The sequence below is a fragment of the Trichoderma citrinoviride genome, assembly GCF_003025115.1.
Source record: "Trichoderma citrinoviride strain TUCIM 6016 unplaced genomic scaffold BBK36scaffold_9, whole genome shotgun sequence".
Classification (NCBI taxonomy): Eukaryota; Fungi; Ascomycota; class Sordariomycetes; order Hypocreales; family Hypocreaceae; genus Trichoderma; species Trichoderma citrinoviride.
In genome coordinates this window covers 683,795-708,121 of record NW_020194717.1, presented here as the reverse complement: position 1 = coordinate 708,121, position 24,327 = coordinate 683,795, and the positions used below count along the sequence as shown (strand labels likewise).

Sequence of the window (24,327 nt, the reverse complement as noted above, 5' to 3'; positions counted from 1 at the left end):
GCGGAGGAGATGGGATGAAGTCAGCAGTAATACATCGTTATGAGCTCGGAGCAGTTATACACCACGTCCATTTCCTCTTCGTAGAAAATTGATGTATGTTCCCGCATATACAGACTCCATTTAAGTCTGGAATCGTGCATTAATCCCTTTGATAGAGATATACAGGTCTGATAACAATCCTGCTGGCACCATGAGCGCTGGCAGAGAAGCCGTGTGTTCATTCCACATTCTTCAGGGACATCGTTCTAATGATTGCAGGCCCGGATACTTCGCGACAAGTTGGGTGCCGAGAAAGTTATTTTGCCGGGTGACACTCCGCCAGATCTAGGCAAACACGGCACCGACTTTTACTTCATCGCGCAGGCATCGCAACTAAGTCCTGCATGCCGCGTTCTCCCAGCAACTACTTCAGATGTAATAACGACCATAAACACTGTTCGGGAAACGGGAGCCACCTTTGCCGTCAAGTCTGGAGGTCATTGTTCTTATGCCTCAGGCAGCAATGCTGAGGACGGCATCACTATTGACCTGAGCCGTCTCAAAGACATTACCGTCTCCGAAGATCGAAAGTCCGTCTTCGTTGGAGCTGGCTGTAGGTTTCGTGAGGTTTACAGCAAGTTGGAAGCTTATGGACTCGGATGTGTTGGCGGCCGCGTTTCTAGTGTCGGCGTTAGTGGTCTTATTATGGGAGGTATACTTTCGCTCATTTGCCTCTGCGAAGCTTTAAACTGATCTTTCGACTGATCTTTCGTCTATAGGTGGGATTTCCTTCTTCTCAGCCGAAAGGGGACTTGCTTGCGATAATGTCGTAAGCTATGAGGTAAGCTTTGCATTTTCAGTCCTGAGATACCTGCACCATAGGCTTATGAATTCATTGAAGCTTGTTCTCGTTAGTGGTCAGGTCCTCAATGTCACTCGGGAGTCTCATCCTGACCTCTTCTGGGGAATGAGAGGAGCTGGTATTACTCTCGGCATTGTCACCCGCCTAGAGTTGAAGACGTTTGACCTCGGAGAAATCTGGGGCGGCGCCAGCGTATTCGCCCACGAACACGGGGCCGCCATCCTTACCTCGTTTGACAAGTCTGTCAAAACGACCATGGATCCATTTGCCGAGGCATTCCTGCTTATTAGCGATAGGGCCAAGGATGGCAACAGCGTATACACCATGGCCATGTCTCACAGCAGGCCCGCAGTTCAAACCAAGGCTTTCGACGATTTCAAGACTATTACTCCTCTTGCCTCTTCGACCCAGAATCGTACCTTGCTCAGCTTTTGTGACGAAGGGGATGTTCACAATGAGCCTGGATTCAGGTATACGCACTAGAGCAGATTGAGACCAAAAGATTGACGAGCTTTGGGCTGACGGAGCGTTTTAGATTCTGGACAACCTCGCAATCGGTAAAAAGCCATCTAACGACGTTGAAGGAGATTGCTGCTGTTCATGAAGAATCGGTAGCTCTTCTGAAAGACTGTGATGGGTTCTCGCCCACTCTCCTGTACCAGCCATTGGTCAGCGATATGCTTCCAAAGGATGATATCGGTAATGCTCTGGGAATCACGACGGAGGATACGCCTTTAATCAGTAAGCCAAGGCCGCTTGAAGTGGGACGACAGTTGACTGACATGATCTTCAAGTCGTTGCCCTCCTATGGAAATGGATTGACGCCAAGCATGATAAGCCGATTTCCCAAACGGCTGATGACTTTATGAACAAGGTTGAACGAGTCGCCAGGGCTCATGGCACATTCCATAGGTACCAATATCTCAACTATGCGGCCAGGCACCAGGATGTCTATGGGGGATATGGAGAGGAAAATCGGAAGCGTCTTCGCGAACTCCAAGCCAAGTATGACCCCGAAGATCTGATGTCAAAGCTCCGTCCTGGCATTATCCAGTTGTCAGGGCCGCGAAGAACATGAGGCATCTTTACTACTAGTTTGCAACTGAGGGGCGTACTTCAAAGGCACGTGTACCATGGGAGAGGCGTTCCTTGTTCTCCATCTGGGATAGCAAGTCATTCAGGTGGTGTTAGTTGATGTTTCCAATTATCCATCAGCTGGGCACAGTTGCCAGAAGTGATACTCTTTGCCTCAAGAATTTGTAGAAGTGTGCAGAATATGTCTGTAGGGGTTAAAATAGCACGAGCCAGATATATGTTCACGGCAGCAAGATCATGGCCGGTAATCCATGGTGATGGAGTGAGTCAGTGACGTCTTTGAGAAGAGCGACACTCCGACAGCATCACGATGGATCAAGGGCAAAGAGCACAAGATTGCAAACAAGTCTCGGAGTTTCCATCTCAGTGGACACGAATTATATAAGCAACGAGGGATTGTAACCAACATGAAGCTTCATGCGTGTCCTCATCACATGAAGACACCTTCAGGTTGGTGTAATAGTCCCAGGGATCAACTTTGACTACCTTCCGGAAATGGCATTCCAGTCCAAAATAGGCAACAGATATCTAACGTCCGTGTAGATTTCTTTCCGCCCGCGTACGAAACCGAGAACGAGAACGAACTTCTTCAGCTAACTGGATGTAGGTAGTTATCGAGGGGAACTTTGACCGCGCACGCTACTATCAATCTCTAATTGCTCCACAGAACGCCAACATCGACACAACTGCCGCGGCATGAACGGTTAATAAAGCTGAACATGGCATGATACTGACACGGCGTACTCCGTGCTATGTAACATAATCGTTTTGTTTAAGCTAATATTCTTCCCCCCGTTGCCCGATGTCTATGAGCGGGTTCGACAGCGGCCAATCAATCTGATGATGCTTAAGCTTTCGCTACGTCACCTTCCCATCACTAATGACGCCACGAGACCTTGGCTATATTGTTCACAATATATATATATATATATATGTAGAGGACTCTAAATCGTCAAGAAGATCTGGCCAAGAGCGTCGATACTATCAGATGAAGTAGTAGGAGGAGACTCTTGAATTAGTCTTACACCACCTTCAATACAGACTATTGGTATCTGTCGATAGAACCACAATACACATCACGATAAAGGTCGCTCATCACATCCATACGCAACATGGCCGCCTATCTCACCCAGCGCATCTCTCACCCTCATCACGGCATCACCGTTTCTCGAGCCGGAACCCCCCTCCCCGAAAAGAGGGCCAAGTGCTCTCAGCCAATCTACAATGTCGCTGCCGATAACGCAACTTTCTTCACGCCGGAGCAGATCCCCATTCCGGGCTCCGCGACTGAGCCTCAGCCATCCGGCAAGCCAGTCCCGAAGCTCTTCACTCCCTTGAAGATTCGGGGCATACAGATGGCGAATCGCATTTGGGTGAGCCCAATGTGCCAATACAGCGCGCATGAGGGATTTCACACGCCGTGGCACATTACGCACTATGGCGGCATGGCGCAGAGAGGTGTAAGACGAACCGTTTATTCCAGTGACTCTCTTCATGCAATTGATTCCGTCGGAAATGAAAGCAAAGGCTGAAATGAATGGGAATGATAGCCCGGCCTCATGATGATTGAAGCCACCGCCGTACAGGCCAATGGCCGCATCACCCCAGAGGATTCCGGCATCTGGCTCGACGCCCACGTCGACACTCTCAAGAAACACGTCGATTTCGCTCACAGCCAGAACGGTCTCATCGGCATCCAACTCGGCCATGCCGGCCGTAAAGCCTCCACCGTCGCCCCATGGCTCAGTTCCGGCGCAACCGCAATCGAAGAAGTCGGCGGATGGCCAGACGACGTCGTCGGACCCAGCAACGAGCCCTTCAACGAGCACTACCCAAAGCCCCGCGCGATGAGCATTGCGGAGATTGAGCGGTTCAAGCACGATTTCCACGCCGCTGTTCTTCGTGCGCTCCGTGCCGGGTTTGACGTTATCGAGCTGCACTTTGCGCACGGCTATCTCGTATCCAGCTTTCTGTCGCCGGCTGTGAACAAGAGAACGGATCAATACGGAGGAAGCTTCGAGAACCGTGCTCGTCTGGCGCTTGAGCTGGTTGATGCTACACGGCAGGTTATTCCCAAGCGGATGCCTCTGTTCGTGCGCATCAGTGCGACGGATTGGCTCGACACAAATCCCGACTGGAACGGAGGGCCAAGCTGGACTGTGGACGAGAGCATCAAGCTTGCCAAGCTCCTTGCTCAGCGTGGCGTTGACGTGATAGATGTGTCGAGCGGCGGGAACCACGCGCAGCAAAAGGTCATTGGCGGGCCGGGATACCAGGCGCCGTTTGCAAAGAAGATCAAGGCAGCAGTGGGAGACTCGATGCTCGTCAGCTCAGTGGGAAGCATCAAGACGGGACAGGTTGCGCAGAAGCTCATAGAGGGCAGTGATGATGCCGACGACACGCCATTGGATCTGATCGCTGCAGGTCGCCCGTTCCAGAAGAACCCGGGCTTGGTGTGGGCGTGGGCGGATGACTTGGAAGTGTCTATCAACGTTGCGCATCAAATAGGATGGGGGTTTGGAGGAAGGTCAAAGAAGAAGATGACTTAAAGCCTGTACGGCCTGAATGCCCTACGATATCATGGGGTTCCATGAGTCGGGTTGTAGCATCTTGGACAAAGGCAGAGATTACTTCAAATAGTATTAAGCCGCGACATATGTAAGTGAGCGCAGGTGTGCGAGACTAATGAGTGATTTTCCAAAATAGAGATTGCCAACAGATTGTGATCCTAATCTTCAGACTACAAACATACTACTCTAATACATGATACCTTTTCCTTTTGTTTGATAATCATTCTCATGCTCATCGTCAGTATTTCCAGAGTCTTCATCCTCGCCCCTTATCGAAGGCGTAGACCCATTCCTGTTCCCTCCAAAGCTTGAATCGCCTGCGAGCTCTGATACATCAACCGGGTATGCGTGCTTCTCCGGGGCCACCCTTAAGCTTGAGCTTGATCTATTCTCGAATGAGATTCGAGACTCGTTCTCTTTGGAAAACATAGCACTCCTTGCTCGGCGCATAATGCCTCCCACGAAATAAGTCTTCCTTCGTCCTGTCGTAGGCTCGGAATCTACGCTCCCGTGGGTTGATCTTGTTGATATCACGGAAGTTACCTCTGATGCCTTATCAACCTCCTCGACGTTGATATCGGGGCTAGACAGAATGAAACCGCTGAGTGCACATAGCTCACGCGGGAAACCGCTGATTGAGGGCGAGATGTTGAGAAGTTCCGGAGAGATGCCATACCTATAGCTGCTTTGCAGGCACAAACAGATATTGGTAAGGCTGGAAGGCTCGGCTGCTTCAACCTCGATCTCTCTCGGAAATTGGAAGATACTGTGCTTGACCATATCTTTGATTGTGGTGGCAGGGAAGGTTATGCGGCGGTCTTTCTGGAAGATCAAGCCGTAATTTTCTCTGACCCAAAATTCCGGCTCAGATTCCCGGGAGCAATATCGAAGCAGTATTTTGCCGAGTCCTTGTAGGTTTGGAGTATTATCACGAAACCGACAGCGAATAGTTCCTACGCTATGTCAGCCCGGCTTGAATATGAATACGGGTATGGTTGCATCGTGTTGCCTCCATAAACGATGAATGAAAACTCCGTCAGAAAAAGATGACTGGTATGGGTAGCTTACCTCTGCACCGATACTGCCTGGTTTTGATGTTTCGAATAGCAGGCCCGACACTTTCAAAATAGAAAGAGCTGGCGATGAGCTTTTCCATCGCTTGATGAACCTTCTCTCGATCCTCCTGAACCATTCGCTGTGCGAGGAGCTCCATCTCTTCCATGGACTCGACATCGTCGAGGGGCGGTCTGTGACGAGCAAAGTGAACATTGAGACGAATCTTGCGAGTGTCGTCTCCGTGTTCCCTCTCTCTTCTATCGCAGTACCGTTTCCAAGCTTCCTCGCAGTCCAGGTGTTTTTCGATGATCGTGTTAGCGGCTCGCCAGAGGTAACCTAGCCCGGCCACCTTTCGCTGAGGCCGAGATGACCGGCTGAAGAAGTCATCTGAGCTACTGAGGTGCACTGTTTCGTGTGACCAAGGTGCATCTTCATCAAGCTTGACACCGCTGCCTATGGATAGGACGATATCGGGGGGCCAGTCTTTGACATCTTCCCAAAGCAGCTGTCGCTCTTGATCCGCAATAAATACTGGACAGTGGTGATGTATCGCGCCATCAGTATAAGCACGCATAGTCTGTCTCTGAATGAAGGGTTTAAAATACGGCGGAGCTGCTGAAGTTGCTCTGGCGGCCTCCCAGACTTTGAGCTCATGCTTAGGGTCTTGTGGTCGTATAAATAGGTACGGTACTATTGGTGATGTTGGTCAGCCGATGTCCAAGTCCAAACTCGGAAGAGAAACAATCCATGCCAGAGTCAAGGGGAAACTTACGGTTATCGGATCTGTGTTCTGTGTTATAGTTGGATAGAACAGCTGCTCGGTCCTCTCTGGCAAGCGTGGCTGTGACCGCAACCCGTATCGATGTCGGCTTTGCCGAGTGAGCTCCCCCGTAAAGCACCGAGTTGCTGTCAAAAGCCGATTGCAGAGCGTTTTCCAACGTCCTTGATTTATAGACACCCTTGCCACTCATGGCAGTGAGTGTGTTCAAAAATCGCGGAGCCCGCTTGGTAAAGGCTTGCTTGCAAAGACCTTTGAAATGAGCCGTGCATTCTTCGACTGACCAGTGCTTAACACCAAGCCCTAGAGCAAGGATACCACCAGTGCTACAGCTATTAGTTCATGCGCAAATATGCGTTCAGACCGGGTAGCAAAAACGAACCTTGTCCCGACTATGAGGTCAAAGAAGTCCTGAATGGGAACATGGTCTCCGAGAGATCTCTCAATCTCGCGAAGAATGGCAAGCTCGATGATGCCTCTTACGCCTCCTCTAGGTCATCTGTTAACAATAACAATGACGAATGAGAGATTAATCATTACTAACCCGTCCAAGCAGAGAACTCTCACGCCGGCCTCCTCTGGCTTGTATTCAATCTGCAAGGGTGAGCGCCAATGGCAGGTTGCTGGATGAAGTGGGCAATTGTACAAAGTGAATAATCCTTGTCCTTTGCGATCCCCGAAGCATTGGATACATGCCTTGCAGATTATGTGGCCGCAAGGCAGTGCATGTTCGGGTATCTTTCCTACACAACAAACGCAGGTCAAGTGGCTGCGGAACCTTGAAGCAGAGAGATGCTTGGTATAGAAATCTTCCATGATGTCGCGGTGCATCTTTGGGATGAAGCGTCCTTCTTCCTTGTCTCCCTGGCTGAAACGTTTCTCAAGATATTCGATGTTTTCGTGGATTTCGGTGAACCAAGCTTCAAACGAATGAGGGTAGTGAACCGACGCCGACTGATGGTGGCCTCGACCGAGAATGGTTCCTTCGTAGGATTGATGGCCCTTTTCGTGCGAACTTTTGGTGTTCACACAGAGTTGGCCGTCCTTTTGGAATGAGCAGCGCAGCCACTTGTAGTAAAACTCAAGAAACGCATCGCATAGGGGAGTTTTGTATGTGTCGCGAAGAACATTTGAATAGCTTCCTATGCTCTGTCAGCTTATGTCATTCAACGACTTTGACTGCGGATGATCGATACCTTGTGTTCTGTCTCTGGTAGCGGCCAACATAACGCATGAAGCAACTGGCAGCGCAAGACGATGAAAGAGTCCTGTGACGGGTGCCCCAGTTGGTCTCCATTGGTCATACATGAACAACATGAGATTGAGCACATGCCCCCCAAAATCTTGGGGTGGGGATATATGACGGCGTGCCTCCGCCACGAAATCGAACGGTGCTTCCAGATCTCGAGTGAAATGGTCGTAGGCTGCGTTGACGTATCTTGGTAGCCTCTCTGCATTAAGCAACATTCGGGTCATTTTCTTGAAGTCGTGGGATTCCGCACATCTATCAGATATGATGCCTGAGAGCTTCATGAGCTGTGCATCGATCTGCATATAGCAACCTTTGCGAGGAATTTTGATGACAGTGACTGAATGATAGTAGTAATCGAGGAGGTCCTTGGTCGTTCGTACGCTTTTCCGAAGCTTAGAATTGGAGATCGTCCTTTGTAGATAGGGCACCCTGTGGACCGAATCCTTGTAGTCGTCAAGCAGCTTCTTGGTGGCCCATTCTGGGTCCCACTGATTGTCGTCCGTGGTCATCTCGGCGGCGTTGAGTAGGATGATGACGTGCGGTCTGCTTGGTTGGTTGACAGACTTATCGATCGAAGTAGCAGCCCATTCTACCAATAATTTCAAAACCTCTGTTTCGAAAGTTCTTATTATACACATACGGAAAACACCGGTTAGCCGCATTCAATCGACCAAGTACCATGCGTGTAGGCTCACCTGGCTTCGCGCAGTACGAAGACAATAACGTCCGAGAATGTGTACAAGATCCTTGGAAACAGACTCTTCACGGCGAACTCCCGCGAGCGTTTGCTAGCATCGGTAGCCCAGGTGAGGGTTTTGATGATCTTGTCCTTTACCAGGTCCCTTGTCTTCTTTGCCGTATCGGTCTCAGCTTGAGACCATTGCTCCAGGCCTCTTGGAGTACTCTCCCCCCCGGTCATACCTTCTGAATCGGCATATAATATCGGTTTCTGATCGTAGTAAGTCCCCGGATCTGCGTATAAATGCACATCGCCGGTCGTGGGGCAGTTATCATCAACGAGTCCTGGGACAGGATTGAGAGTTGGATTTTCGACAGGAGGGTCGGCTTTTGCCTGCGCACGATGCATCAGCATCTTGATGATAGTGCTCTTTCCAGCTCCTATGAAAGATTCCAAGATGTGTTACTAGATTGTTCCGCGCATCATTGACTACAACATCTTCCAGATAGGAAACTGAAAAGCAGGGAAGGGATAGGGATGTTGAACAAGAATAAGACTTGCCAGTTTGTCCAACAAAGGATACAAGATGTGGAAACCGTTCTTTGAACTCCCCAGTCTGACTCTCGTGCAAGATGTCAAGAAGTCGACTAGAACAGTGCAAAACGGACTCGTTGTTCCTTTTTTCAACCCCAAACCAAGTTGTATCGATGTCATTGTGGTGACGCATCAGTTGCTCGGTCGGATCAGGTTGCTGGAATATCTGGTCCAGCCGGTGAACCACCTCCTCGTCGACTTTCTCATGGGGGCGGCCATTCGCCAATGTTTTGTTCGGCTTGAAAAGAATGTAAGACACCTATCAGCCTCTGCGCTCACAACCATGGTGTTTCTTGGGAAATAATGGGTAGCAAGAAGTTTGCATCACTTTGATGATGAACTTCCCTCAAGCTTTCCAAAGGTTGAAGAGAGTGATGTAGGGAGAATGAAGATGACCAACCTTATGAGGTCGCTGTTTAGGCCAGCAATCATCACAGAAAAAGTCGATACATTCAGCACATTTCCAGACCTTGACATTTCGCTCGCATTCACAGCATATTTGTGGCTCTAGTGCCGGGATAGGCTGCGGTGGTACCAAGGGCGGCGGCCTCGATGGTGCCCTCTGATACATCGCCATGTTAGCAGGTGGCAAAACTCGACTGTCTCTGGGTAATCTAGACATTGTATTTCTGATGAGAATGACTTTCAAATAGTAGATATCCAGAGCCTTGTGAGCAGTCGTGGCTTATAAATGAAAGCATCAACTGGGCGTGATAATCATGCTGATTGCGTTGCTGCAAAGGCTCGACTAAAGGGTGCACATTGTTGCCGGTCAATGTGACACGTCAATCGAGTCTCTACAAAAGTATCAATTCCACTCCAGGATTAATAGACCAACCGGCGTGTGAAAACATTCTTCTGCCTGCTTCTTCACTCTCCTGCTTGGCTGGGCAACAAGGCAACAAGGCAACAAGGCGATTGTACTAAACACTGGACCATTATCAATTAGAGCGCCAAAGCAGCCTTGGTCGCCTCGTGGGGGTCCAAGTGCACTTATTATACGTTATGTAGGGGTCGAATATATTGCCTACGAAACGTTTCAGCCTCTGGTTGGTTCTTGTTCCTGCAACCATTCGGGGAGACAACCATCCCGGACACACCTCATGTACGGCCAAGAGAATTCCATCAGGCGTTGGAACGACTTCGTTCTTGCGGCTCAACTACCTTGCCATTCATTACCCCACATACCTACCTCACAATGGAACTGCAATCTTCGCTGTCGCCTACAACGAGAGCCGAAAAGGAATGCTTTTCTTTCAGGAATGACCTCCCTAGCTTCTTGCGTTTTGCTACACATTGCTTGTGATTCTCAGCTCCATTGGTGCAGTACTGCTAACTTCAACCAGTTATACGACGGGAACCGCCCAATTCCCAACGGGAATGTGGGTAAGGTGGCTTTTGCGTGGTGCAATCAATATCCAGCAGTATCGTTGCTGCGGGGTATATACGCACATCTGCGTGATTGTTGTCGTCCTATGCACATACACGTAAGTAGGTAGGTTGAATGAGAGGCATACGGAGAGGTTCTCTGTGACACTTATGTCTACCTATATATACTATGAAGTACTGCTATCAATCTGGTAGTAGACCTGGACATAAGGGCGCGGGTGTTAATATGATAGAGAAGTTCTTATAATTACAAATACTAACAGCCTACTCAAGACGAAGTCTGCGTTCAGCTTTCTTACAAAGACACGTTGGGGTTACCACATCCAACTGCGGCGAGCCTCGAAAAGTTTACGTGGTACCTTCAAGTTGATGCTTAGGTAACTAGGTACAAATACAAGGTTGCGACTAGACGAGCTGCAATAGAGGTTGGATTTCTCACCGAAATCCTTGCACCAACGCAACTCAGCCGCAATTATCGAAACATGACACGTCATTAACCATGAGAGTATCTTGGCAACATGAGATAGTCGAGAGCTATCATTTGTATGAGAAGCAGACATATCCTCATACTTCACCGGGCACAAGCTCTAAGTCATTTGATGCTTTAGGTCGATTGTTCTTTTCTTGACTCTTGGCAAAGTTTTGACGTATGGTCCATTTGCCTTACATCCCACTTTCCTAAGGGGACTGCTTCAATTGGTTTGCTTATATACCTAGGACTTGTAACGAATGCCGCAGAGAGGTGTATCATCAATGGGGAGCCTCACAGAGCGAGGCGAGTCAGTTGAGCCTTCTAGGCGGACTATGTAAGCTAAAAATCATGGAGCTGAGTAGATGTAGCAAACAATCCCTGAGCTTGTCAGACCATGCCACTACAAAGTAAGCTTAAATGGAAAGGTTCTTCCTATATAAACTCCGCGTTTAGCAATCCCTCCCTAACGTCGCATGCAACTCAAATGGGCGAACAATTGGCCGGGTCTTGCCACCCCAGTACACACTCCGACCACTGGGACGCCATGCATACCTTTAGACAAGGACGCGCAAATGTTATCGAGCCGTTATCTGCCAGAATACACCTAGCATGGAACAGGTTGTCCACAGTGTTCGGTCGGCCTGCTCCTTGTGCCCTTTGAGTGGCAATGTTGGCCGTCTCCAACAACTTGTGGCTTTGCTGTGCCTCCGCCATCTGCCTCACAGCCTCGTCGCAAAGCGCTTCATAGTCCTTTGCCAAGCCAGTAGCAGAAAGTTTGAAGTCTTCTGATCTAAAACTTGCTCCAGATGATAAGGCTTCAATTGGCGATGAGAGGAAGATGATGACGGTCTGTCTGTATGTTGCGGGCCATGGTCGGTGGTCACTCCCACTGACTCGACGTCCGGTCGCTATGAAAAAAGTCATAATTTGTTCCCCGAAAGCCCATTTTATACCATGGAGAATTCTATCTGATATCGCACATAAACTCCCAAGTCGAAATTGAAGTGTCAATCAACTCCTTTGCATTTGCCAGGCAGATCTCCTAGCCCTCGTCGATATCCTCCATCAGCAAATATCTACTTGGCAGCATGGCTAAGAAAGAGGTCCAAACCAAGGAGCAGCTTGATGCTGATACGCAAAGCACATGTCCTTCCCCAAATGATACTTCGACTTACCCTTCCGCGGCCACGTCCTCCAACACCGAGTGTAACAACGGAGCCCTCCCGGGCGAACTCAGTCGGTCGGAAGATATCCAGCAGCACAGCGTCTCCGCTCTACGACCTGATCCGGGAGAAGAGCATCTATTCGAGACGGAAAGTAGTCCATTTGCTTTCTCGCCTGGCCAATTAGGCAAGCTCATCAATCCCAAGAGTCTCGCCGCTTTTGTCGCCCTGGGAGGCCTAGCTGGTCTGGAAAAGGGACTTCATAGCGATCGCCGCGCTGGCCTGAGTGTTGAAGAACATCATCTTCTCAAGCCGATCACATTCGAGGAGGCGACATCAGCGGCCTCCCCTGTTAAGCCGCCCGGCAACTGTCCTCCTGCCCAATCTAATGGTAAACCAAGCGACAGCTTCGCTGAGAGAAAGCGCATATTCGGCGAAAACAGGTTACCGGAAAGAAAATCCAAGTCATTCTTCCAGCTAGCATGGATTGCTCTACACGACCACATCCTCATCCTCCTCAGCGTCGCAGCCATCGTCTCTCTAGCTCTCGGCCTATATCAAACATTCGGACAAACAAAACATGAAGGTGCCAAAGTCGAATGGGTCGAAGGCGTCGCCATCATTGTCGCAATCGCCGTTGTCGTCATCGTCGGTGCGTTGAACGACTGGCAAAAGGAACGCCAGTTTCAGAAGCTCAACATGAAGAAGGAGGATCGCTCCGTGAAAGTAATCCGGTCGGGTAACCCCGAGGCTGTCTCCATCTACGAAGTAGTCGTAGGGGATGTTATGCTCCTGGAGCCAGGCGATGTGGTTCCTGTTGATGGAATCTTCATCGAAGGCCACGGTCTGAACTGCGATGAGTCGTCTGCTACGGGAGAGTCTGACCTAGTACGAAAGATACCAGCAGAGGAAGTCTTGGAGGCTCTTCGCCAACATGAAGTACACAATTTGGACAAGCTGGATCCTTTCATTATCTCCGGGGCTCGGGTGCTGGATGGAGTCGGGTCTTTTCTCGTTACCTCTGTCGGACAGAATTCGAGTCACGGCCGGACAATGATGTCGCTGCGGGAAGATACTGGACTCACGCCCTTGCAATCTAAGCTCAACATTCTCGCTGGTAAGCACCACCTCACGATATTGTAAGAATCTCAAGGCATCATAGCGCTGATCACGTACTGGTCTTTTAGGCTACATCGCCAAACTCGGCAGCGCAGCAGGATGCCTGCTATTCACCGTCCTCCTCATCGAATTCCTCGTCCGCCTCCCCAACAACACCGACTCCGCCGAGGAAAAAGGCCAAGACTTCCTCCATATCCTCGTCATGGCCATCACCATCATAGTCGTCGCCGTCCCAGAAGGCTTGCCGCTGGCGGTCACGCTATCGCTCGCATTCGCCACGAAGCGCATGACCCGAGAGAACAACCTTGTCCGGCATCTGCAGTCATGCGAGACGATGGGGAACGCTACAATCATCTGCTCGGATAAAACAGGCACTTTGACGGAAAACTCGATGACTGTGACTTCAGGCGCACTGGGAGGCGAAGTACTGCTCTTTGGCGAAGGAAATTCGGACCTGCAGTCGCACATCCCGCATCACCAACTATCATCTAAGCTCGACATGGGCATCCAACAACTACTGAAGACAGCCATTGCCGTAAACACCACGGCTTTCGAGCGAGAGGAAAACGGCACATCAGTATTCGTAGGGACGAAAACAGAAACAGCCCTCCTCGAATGGGTCCGCCGACATTTCGGACTCGGGCCGGTCTCCGTTGAACGCGCCAACAATCCAGTGATAGAGATGTTCCCTTTCATCTCACAGAGAAAGTGCATGGGAGTAGTTATCCGGATATCTGAGTCTGGTGGCAGCAGGGAGAGGAGCAATGACAAGTATCGACTGTTTGTAAAGGGCGCTCCTGAAATTGTGCTGGCTCAATGCACCACCTCACTGATGGGGCTCACGAGTTGCGCAAACGCGGAACCCTTAGGTGAATCCCAGAAAGACGCCATCAGGAATGTCGTCTCTCGCTTTGGGACCCATGCTTTAAGAACTTTGGCACTCTCTTACCGCGACTTCCACCAGTGGCCACCTCACAAGCCCCAGACAGACGATACAATCACCTCGAGTTCCGACGATGTCACGCTCCCTGACGTGCATCAAGACATGACCTGGATCGGCGTCGTAGGGATCCAAGATCCCGTCCGGCCAGGAGTCCCCGCCGCGGTCCAAGACTGCCGAACAGCATCGGTATCCGTCAAAATGGTAACCGGCGACAACCTCGAAACTGCCAAAGCTGTCGGCCTCGCATGCGGTATCCTAAGGTCTTCCCAAGAAGAAGGACAACAAGGCCTTGTAATGGAAGGAAAACAATTCCGCCAGCTTTCTCCGGAACAAAAAGCCTCCGTCGCAAGAGACATTTGCATATTGGCCAGGTCAAGCCCCGAGGATAAACGCATCCTCGTCGAAGTCCTCAAGAACCTGGGCGAAATTGTCGCAGTGACGGGCGACGGAACCAACGATGCCCCAGCCCTGAAAGTCGCAGACGTTGGCTTCTCTATGGGTATCACCGGCACAGAAGTGGCCAAAGAAGCATCCGACATCATTCTCATGGACGATAACTTTGCGTCCATCGTAAAGGCCCTCGGCTGGGGGCGAGCCGTAAACGATTCCGTCAAGAAGTTCCTGCTCTTCCAACTCACGGTCAACATCACCGCTGTCATCATCACGTTCGTCACAGCCGTTTCCGACAACCAAGAAACCGCGGTCCTCAACGCCGTGCAGCTCCTTTGGGTGAATCTCATCATGGACACTTTCGCAGCACTTGCGCTCGCCACCGATCCGCCCACCCTGAGCGCTCTTCAACGCAAGCCGGAGCCTCGAACAGCTTCTCTCATAAGCCTCAGCATGTGGAAGATGATACTTGGCCAGTCCATCTACCAACTGACTGTGTGCTTCGTTCTGTGGTTCGGCGGACCCGGCTTCTTCGATTACCCAGAGGATCAGCTGCGGACCCTCATCTTCAATGTCTTCGTCTTCATGCAGATTTTCAAGCTCATTAACAGTCGCCGCATCGACAATAAGCTCAACATCTTTGAAGGCTTGCATCGCAACTGGCTGTTCATGCTGATGATGTCCATCATGGTCGGTGGCCAGATCATCATCATCTATGTCGGAGGCGACGCATTCGTTGTCGTCAGGCTTACGAGCGAGCAATGGGGCATATCGATTGGTCTGGGTCTCGGATCGATTCCTATCGGTGTCTTGGTTCGCTTGATTCCTGATGCAGTACTGCGAAGCTGCAGCAACAAGTTGCGAAAGAAGTGGCCACGATGGCTGCGTCTGCCTAGTAAGAAGGCAGCAGATGGCAGTGACACATCTTCTATAGAAAGATACAACGCCGTCTTCTCCCATATTAGGGACGATCTTGCATTTCTTCGGATGATCAGAGGTGGCCGCATTCGAGCACTGAGCGAATCGTTGGCAAAACCCCATGAATCAAGCTCGCCGCATCACCATCAAGTCAAAGTCAGAAGAGGCTCGTCGCCGTCTTCCAAAGATTGGCCGGCTTCGCCCATGTTTTCCGCCATTGGGATGCCCGGTATTGTTGCTGCTAGCATTGGTGGTCTGTCACCATTGGAGACACGGTCTTCTACTGTATAGTACGAATGCTTTTGCATGGTACTTCTGTATCATTGGCTCTTCACGCTCCAACTCATCTATAGCTTGTATTCAACCATTACTGGTCATTTACTGAGTATTACAGGCATCGCTATACTAAACACCAACAAATAGTAGAAGTGCAACTCGTGTTATTTTCCTTCAGATATCACTCGAGACCGCCCCAGGATCATCTTGGCTACACCCTCAGGCTCTTTATCCGTAGTGTCAATCCAGTGCGAGAAATCCTGATCGTCAAACTCAAAGAGCTTGCACCTTGATCGCATGTCTCGGAGAAGGGCAGTGTCCGTCAGCTTCGTTGTAGTACCCGACCTTCGATCTTGGCTCGTAGCTCGTTCGATATTGACATCGACGTCGCAACCTAGATAAACTGGCATGAAGGGTCTCTTGGCTTTCTTAGCCGCCATCAGGTATTCCTTCGCAGCACTTCGGCCCAGTTCATTGTCTGACTGGAAATCTGCTTCATCCATCAGCACTTTCTAACAGAAAGCACAGTACGGGCTTTCTAGTTTAGCGCGTCTTTACCTGTAAAGACAACCGTACTTGAAGCCATTGCAGGGTCGTAGACGTGTCTCTCAAATGCTCGCTCTCGCTCACGTTTCCGCTCTGCCTGGTAGCGCGGGTCATCCCGAGAAACTCTTAATGCCACCGGATCAATCAGTTGGTGGTTGTCGATGACGGTGACTGATTTATCCAGTGACTTGATCGCCTTTGCTATGGTGAGCTTTCCAGTCCCGGGAAAGGCGTTGATCCATATCAGGGGGGCTACCATGACGAACAATAGGATGAAGGGCGTTGCTGTTGCTGGATTGCTGTTGCTGGATGATAAAGAGAGAAAAGAGAGGGGAGTGGTTCATTATCTAGGAGGAATTCAAGCTTTATATCTTTTCTTCACCCCTGCGGTTAAATCCTTCGGCCTACGCAAGCTTACAGTTCCATGCGGTGTAGAAGGTTGAGCCCCCAAAATGGAAGCCTAAACGTTCATCACCAATTTTAGCCAGGCCTCTATTCCGAGGTAGAAGTTGCATACTTCCGATTTTGGTACCAGACCTTTACCTAGTAGTAGCCAGCACCCCCGCGATTAAATACCTAGCTACCTGGTATATACATACTTGGTAGCCGGCGTAATTGGTCCAGGACTAGCGTGTACCGACCAGGGTGTGCCGACAGGGGCCTCGATGTACCTCCAAACATCACATCTCTTCTTCCTTCAAGCGCCTCTAGCAAGGCGTTCTCCCTGATAATGGCGTGGCCATGAAGACCTGAATGCTGCAAAATGTACTGACGTGGCTATACACAAAACGTGGTTGGGCTAGGCCTCAGGCTCTCTGAGTTGCAAGTGCAATATGCGATTGCATATAACAAGACCTGCTACCCCCCTGTCTAACCCCCCTGCTGCTACCAGACCTTCCTGGACCACTTACCCTGGAGACCATGTATACAGCCCATACATGTTAGATAGTAAACGGGGCCCACTGACGTCTCAACGAGTTTATTATTTTGATAGGGAATACTGTGTAAATCCTGTTTAACAATACAACATACAACATTTAAATATTGTGGAAAAGGGTTTTAAGAATACCTAGGCAAACATGATCTAATACTACCTATTCCGGAGCTAAATACATGGAACAACCTATGTATTTAATGCATGATACCTAGCCAACCGAGAGATTGTGAACATTGGATGCCTCCTCTATTATCATCTCCTCCTCTTTCTTTCTTTCTTTCTTTCCCCCGGCTCATGGACGGCCTGTAGGGGTTGGTTTCGGGTGAAATCGATAGGCTTTGTGCAGCGTAGGGTCTATCGGCTTGGTCATCACCGAAGTATAATTGCCCTTTGATCCCTTGCCATTGACAACAATGGGGGAGTTGACTATCTGCAGGGGTTTCTTGAACAATTCGCCATCGCCAATGGCAGGCTGGGCGCCGCACTGCAGAGAAACCCACGTCTTGGTGTCGAGATTGGAAGCACTGTGGTTGTGGCAGCCCTGGGCAGGGTCATATGCGTCCGCGTTGCCGTCGTCTGTGCAAGTGTCCGTGTCGTACGCGGTGCAGACGCCGCCCAAGACGCTCCAAGAAAGGGGCTGTGTCAGGGTACTGGTGCTGCAATCATCCCAGTCGAAGCCTCCATTGGTAAACCACCGACACGTTGTACCCGTATCGGACGTCGTGGGGATGCCGCCGCCACGGAGGACGAGGCACTCATCGTCGGGAGAGTCAAGGTTGTAGCCCTCGACAGAATAATAGTCGCCGGCACAGTCGGGCTCGCTGTAGATGACAATGGTCCAGGAGGCAGTTAGGGTCGGGCCAGCAGAAGTCGTCGTGGGCGTCAAGCCAGCCCACATCTCAATGTTGTCAGCGGTAATGTAGTTGTTCTGGGCAATGAGAGCACAGTGATCTCCGCTCTTGACCGTATAGCTGGCGCAGGTGCCATCTGTGTTCTTCCGAGGAGTGAGGTTAGACAGAGAGCCAGATGAACAGCATACCGGTTCTCCCACTTTGAGGGTCGAGCAAAGCGTAGAGCTTGGGTTATACTTGGTCAAGTTTGCTCCCGAGATGCCACATCTGGAGGCCAGACCGGCGCACGAATCGCCTGACTTGACGAGAATATATAAGCATACCGCCGCGGCTAACATCGTGACGGTGTTGTCCCGCCTCTTCTTGGTAGATGCTATCCCATTGTGACCCAAAGTTGGCGGCTCCGGCTGCCTTTATATAGACAAGAGAGAACTTGCTACGACAGAGTAAGTTTGCCATCTTCAAAATACTATCTAGGATCAACTCCTCATACTCGTTAGAGGTATAGCAGAGGATTGCAAGGATTTACCAATAGAAAAGGCAACGCAGTAGCCAGTTAGGAACCATTGGAACTTTTCTGATACCCATTTTACGATGCATAGGGACTGGTTGACCAACTTGTATGCATGTATCCGTTCTTTATGGACCAGCGGACATTGAGCCCGGAACAGTCGCTGAGAAGGGTCACAGTTGTCCTTGTGGCAAGGGGTTGAGAAGACGGCACAGAGTCACAACATAGTAATACGAAGTGTGAGTTTGCTCATGCATGTTGGTCAAGAGGAAACAAAAAAAAAAACACCCCACCAGACGCATGTTGGTCCTACAAGATGCGCAGTTTGTTTCCCCACTAAGGTACAACCGATACGCATTCTTGTTCCGCGGAAGAAATCTAGTAAAAAACCACTTGCATGGGAGTACAACGGCTGTTCAAACCAACATACAAACAGATCCATGTCTTTGGTGCTCTAATTAGCCCACAACCGTGCCACTATAAAGAAACTTCACTCTATAATGACTCATTCAGAAATTTTAAGGCAAGGCAATGGCTACTGTACATAGTCGTATAAAAGTCCGGCAGACCGCTTAATTACGATGATATCCCTCAGTCTTAACTTTACAAAACACATCATGACAAGGCTTATGCCATACATGGTCGCTTTTATAGCAGCTCTTGTCGGCTTTCTTTTCTATCAGTCAAGAACATCAATGTCCACCATCGAGAACCAGCAGGATTCGGTGATATATGCACCTCCTCGGTTTGACGAGACAAAGGAGAAGAGATCCAGAGTCAGTATCGGTGCCTCGCCAGGCGCTCTAGTCAAAGGATGGCCATCCAAGGGTGGTATCTACATATTGGAAGATTGCTTTGGCATTGAACTTGACTTTCTGAAGCTGGATCGATTTCATAGCCAACCATCTCCGTCTGGTCCTGACGCCGCTGCCGAAGAAGAAGAGGCACACTGCAACAGAAGTAAGCATCCGTCATTGAGTATTCCTGTATTCTTATTTCCAGCTCTTCTTCTTCGCTTTTTTTTTCCCTCCCTTTTTTCCCCTACTTTGCAAGCTACACCAGCCAAGGGCGAACCCGTGGGTGGTTTCGGTGCATTTTTATTTCAAAGCTGCTTATGAGCTGGGAGGCAATCAATACATTCAACTAATACGTAACCTTTGTTGCGTAGTGCGGCAACTAGGTGCAGTCTGGTGGGAGAGCAAAGAACAATGGTTCTTGCAGAAACTTATGGAGCCTAACGAACCGTCTCTTCGTCGTCGTCAGCGCTTTGTTAAAGTTGGCTGGCCTGTAGGAGGTGGGGTTTGGGTCATCGACATTACAGTAGATGATGCATCTACTAGACACGCTGGTATCATTTACAACGCCCATGACATGGAAGAACGCTGCAGGTTGATTGAGCAACTGGGAGGCGTCTTCTATGAAAATCCAAAAGACTGGTTAGATGTAGATCTACCGTGAGAGAAATGGCAAACGCAGCAGTCCTCTAAACGGATCCACAAAGCAGATGGCAAAGCTCGTAAGGTTCAGAGGTAAACCTCTCACTCTTTGCTGCTCTTCTTGTTTATAATATCATTCTTCTCGCCGTCGAGAAAAGTCAGCATCGGCTGTATGAAGCTTACCCATAACCTTCTTAGTAGTACAGCAGCATAGGGTTGATAAACAGAATCGCTTTTCTTCTCTATGTAGAGGATGAGCCAAACCACCGCCTTGTTTTGTTGTGAAACACTCGCTGTAGATGAACACTATAAGAAACGACTGCAAGCTACTCTACTCCCTTGTATGTACTGAGTTCGCAAAGCGCCTCAGCAGTCCGGCACGCTGACAGGAATCTCCACCGGCACGCTCGTAGCAAGGCCGCTCAAGCTCGTCTCCTTGAACTCGTTTCTCATACCCTTGGCCGTCAGGCGCATAGCCTGAATGGCATCGTCCAGGCTCACCTTTTGCGTGCCGGTCTCGCTGCTGAGGGCCAGATTGGCGCTTGAGATGGCCTTGATAGCACCGAGGGCATTGCGCTCGATGCACGGCGCCTGAACCAGCCCTCCGATGGGGTCGCAGGTCAAGCCCAGGTTGTGCTCAATGCCAATCTCAGCTGCCTGTTCGATCGTTTGCGGACTCGCGCCCATGCAGGCTGCGAATGCTCCGGCTGCCATGGAACAGGCCACGCCGACCTCGGCCATGCATCCGCCCTCTGCTGCTGAGATGGTGGCGCCGCGTTTGTACAGCATACCGATAGCCGCAGCTGTGAGGAGGAAGGAGAGAATGTCACGCTCCGGGTCATCGCTGACGAACTCGATGGTGTACTTGAGCACGGCGGGTATAATGCCTGCTGCGCCATTCGTCGGGGCGGTAACGATGCGTCCACCTGCTGCGTTGGTCTCGTTGACTGCCATGGCATACACAGTAAGATAATCCACTACAGAATAAGAGTTAGTGTCTTTTATTTGAAGAAATGATTTGTTGATAATCTTACTGGCTGGAAACGTTGTGCGTCTTCGCGGCGATGGTAATACGGGATGAGAAAAGGAGCCATGTGTGCGGAGTGGCAAATTCCTTCTCACAGCGAGACCTTTTCGACCTGATGAAGGCGGTACTGAGTTGGTTGTCAAGCCTGGGGTCCCCGACGCATCTGAGGTTGGTGGCGTGGTCTTGTTTTCGGAGAGCAGCGGAGCTTGAGCTGCCTCTGTCCCGATGCTGGCCTGGGTGGTATGTGAGGGATACAGTCCTCTTGTGAGTCGCCTATACAATGCCGGTGCTCGCCTATGCAGCTTCAGACTGCCTGGCAGTAATGAATCTGGTGATGCTTGGACACCTTCCAAGATGCTGTTATCCATGACCTCCCAGATGCGAAACAGCTTTTCGCGGATTTCTTCATCCGAGTAACCGTGGCTCTTTTCGTTTTCATACACCAGCTGTGCAATCGTCAGATTGTGCTTATCACACAGCGATAACAAGCTCTTTGCGTCTCTGAAAGGATACCGGGGCTGATTTCCATGGACGCCATCAGTTGGTTGGGCGTCTTCACCAGAAGAGGTGACAGGAGGAGGAGTGCGGCCACCGTCGGTGCCAGAGGGCAGTAGGGCTGACTCCTCTTCAGCAGCCTCCAACAGTTTGATCTCTGTTCCGGTTCGCCGATCTCCTGCTGCATCCGTCCGCCTGATCTCTTTGTAGTACATGTTTTCTGCGAGGTCAAGTGGGTGTCCGCTGCTGCCTTCTGGCTTTTGCAAGCCGAGGTCGGACGCTCCCTGGCCAGTGCCTTGATCTGACGATGGCTTGGACGAATCGGGCCTGTTAATGGACAAGGCACCGTTGACAACAAAGCCACCACCAACGCTAAACAGGTCATTGGTCGCCAGCATGTAGCCATCTTTGTCAAACACCATGAGAGTCATGCCGTTGCTATGCAGAGGGAGCTTCTTTGACCACTCCCACTTGAAGTCCCGCTCATAGTCGAACGTAATCTCCTTGCCTTTGCCATCTGGAAGCTGGTGGCCCAGGAAGAGCTTCTTCTCCTTCTTGATCTGCTCAAAGCGCTTCGGCACATAGGCCGTGTCGACCGTCTCGACGTCTGCGCTCTCGAGGCCAAGCAGGAGAGCAGATGGTGTCATGTGGCCTTCGCCAGTGAGGGCAAGGCTACCATAGAGTGCTATCCGTATCCTGTCGACCTTTTCGAGCAGGCCAGCCTCGTGGAGATCCGAGACAAAGATGTTGCCCGCCCGCATGGGCCCAACGGTGTGAGATGATGAGGGTCCAATGCCGATGGAGAAGAGATCAAAGGTCGAGATCACGGCATGCTCATGATCGGATTCGTTGTATGTCCCTGTCCGCGAGTCATCATCTTCAAAGCTACTGGCCTTGAAAGTCGTGCTACTGAAGCTCCGAGATGCCGCCAGACGGGATGTGCAGTTTAGCAGCTGGCTCTTGTGATGATGGCGGCCTGCAGCGCTGCCGAGATGCCACCGGGATGCGCTCAGCCTCAACGAAGGCTGTGACGCTCGCCCGACAGCGCTCCGGGCCACCTTCAGCTGGCGAATCGCGACGCGGTGTTGCATCCTGGAGCTCTGATTAGCTGCAGCAGCAGCAGCTTCAGCTAATAAATGTGAAGCACGACGATGAGAGAAGCCTGTGTCGGGTCGCGTTGTTAGCAGGCCGGATCTGAGAATTCACTGGTGATCGCCGCTCTTGTGCCGGGGTTTGCCGATGGAGGCCGTATCATCTCAACCAGAGCAATGGAAAGAACTCGCAGCCGATGGCTTGCTTGGGATGCTTGACATATATCGCACTCACCTGATAGCGTCTGATAAGTATACTCGTGTGAATCTGATGCTGGCAGAGCAATGTCGTGCCCAAGAGGACAACAATGGGCAGGAGAAGGTAAGATGAGATGTTTGTGTTGGTTTGAAAGAAGGGTGTGTACTCGAGGTCCACGTGATTACGCGCGTGTGGCTGATACGAAATTGAGTCAAAGCTGAAATAGAAATAATCGCTGAAGCAAGACCATCAACAATTGGGATACTCTGTCCCAGAAAGAAAGGTAGAGGATATCGTGAGATTAATGAAAGGGAGAAGAAAAGCGAAGAAGATGGAAGCAGGTGCTGTTGTTGGTACCTTACCTTATCTTGTGGTGAATCGGAGCTTGTCGAGGGGCTTATCTTGCAGCGTTCCTCGCCTGCGCCCCTTTTGTACTTTCTGTATTCTGTAGAGACTCCAGCGTTCCCCTTTTTGCGATTGTCGGACACGTTTATATCGTGTTCCAGAATGCAGCCTTTCTCGAGAAGAGTTGTGCACAACCCCAATATCGAGCAATGATGGGCATCGTCTAATCGTTTATCCTAGTGCAAGCAAAAAGTATCCATGGGTTCTATTGCCATTACATACCCGCGTCCAATCATGCGTATGCAATTACCTAACTGCCGATGGGGCTCAAGGCAGATCCAGGAATGGACAATCTTTCGGATTCTCATAAAAGCGGCCCCCCAACCGCTCAATCGCCTTGCACCGTTCTTCCATGTTGAAAGCATTATGTATGATGGCGGTACCTTTCATTCTCGCCTGCGTTCTTGATATAATCAAAACCCATACTCCACCTCCCGCGGGCCAGCCAGCATATGTTAAGTCCATATTGAAGGCCTCAGGTGCAATATTATAAGCTTTATACTGGTTTTCGTTCTTGTACCAGCTGGCACCCAGCTGTCGCACTGCATTCCTAGATTAGCATATATCTTCCCTACCTGAACCAGCTATTGCGTAATGTCCTTTTTCTTTGGCTTGGATCTTGGCATTTTCTCGAAAAGATTCTCTAAAAAGACCCATAGACGGATACTTACTTTTATTGCAATGCGTCTCTTCATCGGCGGCGGCGGTGGGATCAGATATAGATGGGCGAGGGGTGTTGTTGAAACGATCCAGTCCTAGAAACTCCAATTCAACGCCGAAGCAGTGGGACAAGACGTAAACGCCGCCTTTGGATGGCCAACCCCTCACGAAGCCTCCGGGACCACGGGCGAACTCGGCCCTCAACTCGGGATTCCATCCATCGTATCTTTCGAGGTATGCTGACCATTGGGGTTCTATTCCTGGCTGCGGCATCCCCAACATCCCCAATGTAAGGGCGTCATCGTACTCTGTGTTTTCCCCCAAGGTGCAATTCTCGTCGTAGACTCTAGCGTTTCCATCGTCTACTGTATCCTCTGTGGTCGCTTGCGCTCTGAATCGAGAGAAGAAGTACTGCAGCATTACAAAGGCTGTCGCAAAAGCAAGTAGGTATTGAAGGAGTCTTGCCATAGCATATGTTGTTTTTCAGAAGTGGTAGCAGAGGCAGATGATGGCTGCTGCCTGCGCACTTGAAATATCTGCCCTCGTAATCATCGGCTCCGTTAGACCGTGATGGTTGCCGGGGCCACAATGACAACCAACATGCACACGAACTGTGAACCAACGCCCATTTTGC

The 24,327-nt window shown here is 50.4% G+C and overlaps 9 protein-coding genes across 9 annotated transcripts; 4 read left to right on the top strand and 5 right to left on the bottom strand.

Annotated features, from left to right (window-relative positions):
* Positions 1–190: 190 nt before the first annotated feature.
* On the top strand, positions 191–1,919 carry BBK36DRAFT_66619 (FAD-binding domain-containing protein; the record flags this gene model as incomplete). The annotated part of the gene is made up of 6 exons (XM_024898469.1): positions 191–211; positions 364–691; positions 759–820; positions 881–1,311; positions 1,377–1,582; positions 1,636–1,919. The coding sequence occupies 6 exons, from the start codon at positions 191–193 to the stop codon at positions 1,917–1,919; spliced, it is 1,332 nt and encodes a 443-aa protein (XP_024748514.1).
* Positions 1,920–3,029: 1,110 nt separating this feature from the next.
* BBK36DRAFT_1204457 (FMN-linked oxidoreductase) lies at positions 3,030–4,485 on the top strand (the record flags this gene model as incomplete). The annotated part of the gene is made up of 2 exons (XM_024897311.1): positions 3,030–3,396; positions 3,487–4,485. The coding sequence occupies exons 1-2, from the start codon at positions 3,049–3,051 to the stop codon at positions 4,483–4,485; spliced, it is 1,347 nt and encodes a 448-aa protein (XP_024748513.1). The 5' UTR covers positions 3,030–3,048.
* Positions 4,486–4,692: 207 nt separating this feature from the next.
* BBK36DRAFT_1122202 (hypothetical protein) lies at positions 4,693–9,085 on the bottom strand (the record flags this gene model as incomplete). Its single annotated transcript, XM_024890920.1, has 8 exons — positions 4,693–5,459; positions 5,575–6,252; positions 6,335–6,666; positions 6,723–6,805; positions 6,860–7,482; positions 7,537–8,216; positions 8,288–8,708; positions 8,818–9,085. Coding segments are annotated over 8 exons (3,852 nt in total), but the record flags the coding sequence as incomplete, so codon positions are not given.
* A 2,479-nt stretch (positions 9,086–11,564) lies between these two features.
* BBK36DRAFT_1169945 (cation transporting ATPase) lies at positions 11,565–15,550 on the top strand (the record flags this gene model as incomplete). The annotated part of the gene is made up of 3 exons (XM_024895388.1): positions 11,565–11,581; positions 11,868–13,006; positions 13,077–15,550. The coding sequence occupies 3 exons, from the start codon at positions 11,565–11,567 to the stop codon at positions 15,548–15,550; spliced, it is 3,630 nt and encodes a 1,209-aa protein (XP_024748511.1).
* Positions 15,551–15,699: 149 nt separating this feature from the next.
* On the bottom strand, positions 15,700–16,340 carry BBK36DRAFT_1160393 (hypothetical protein; the record flags this gene model as incomplete). Its single annotated transcript, XM_024894288.1, has 2 exons — positions 15,700–16,025; positions 16,094–16,340. 2 exons carry the CDS (start codon positions 16,338–16,340, stop codon positions 15,700–15,702), a joined length of 573 nt encoding a protein of 190 aa, XP_024748510.1.
* A 970-nt stretch (positions 16,341–17,310) lies between these two features.
* Positions 17,311–18,207, bottom strand: BBK36DRAFT_5627 (carbohydrate-binding module family 50 protein; the record flags this gene model as incomplete). Its single annotated transcript, XM_024898269.1, has 1 exon — positions 17,311–18,207. One exon carries the CDS (start codon positions 18,205–18,207, stop codon positions 17,311–17,313), a length of 897 nt encoding a protein of 298 aa, XP_024748509.1.
* Positions 18,208–18,997: 790 nt separating this feature from the next.
* Positions 18,998–19,840, top strand: BBK36DRAFT_1204443 (hypothetical protein; the record flags this gene model as incomplete). The annotated part of the gene is made up of 2 exons (XM_024897310.1): positions 18,998–19,340; positions 19,549–19,840. 2 exons carry the CDS (start codon positions 18,998–19,000, stop codon positions 19,836–19,838), a joined length of 633 nt encoding a protein of 210 aa, XP_024748508.1.
* Positions 19,841–20,182: 342 nt separating this feature from the next.
* BBK36DRAFT_1121621 (serine dehydratase) lies at positions 20,183–22,429 on the bottom strand (the record flags this gene model as incomplete). Its single annotated transcript, XM_024890845.1, has 2 exons — positions 20,183–20,793; positions 20,851–22,429. The coding sequence occupies 2 exons, from the start codon at positions 22,427–22,429 to the stop codon at positions 20,183–20,185; spliced, it is 2,190 nt and encodes a 729-aa protein (XP_024748507.1).
* An 844-nt stretch (positions 22,430–23,273) lies between these two features.
* Positions 23,274–23,966, bottom strand: BBK36DRAFT_1204437 (hypothetical protein; the record flags this gene model as incomplete). Its single annotated transcript, XM_024897309.1, has 2 exons — positions 23,274–23,575; positions 23,705–23,966. The coding sequence occupies 2 exons, from the start codon at positions 23,964–23,966 to the stop codon at positions 23,301–23,303; spliced, it is 537 nt and encodes a 178-aa protein (XP_024748506.1). The 3' UTR covers positions 23,274–23,300.
* Between the last annotated feature and the right edge of the window lie 361 nt (positions 23,967–24,327).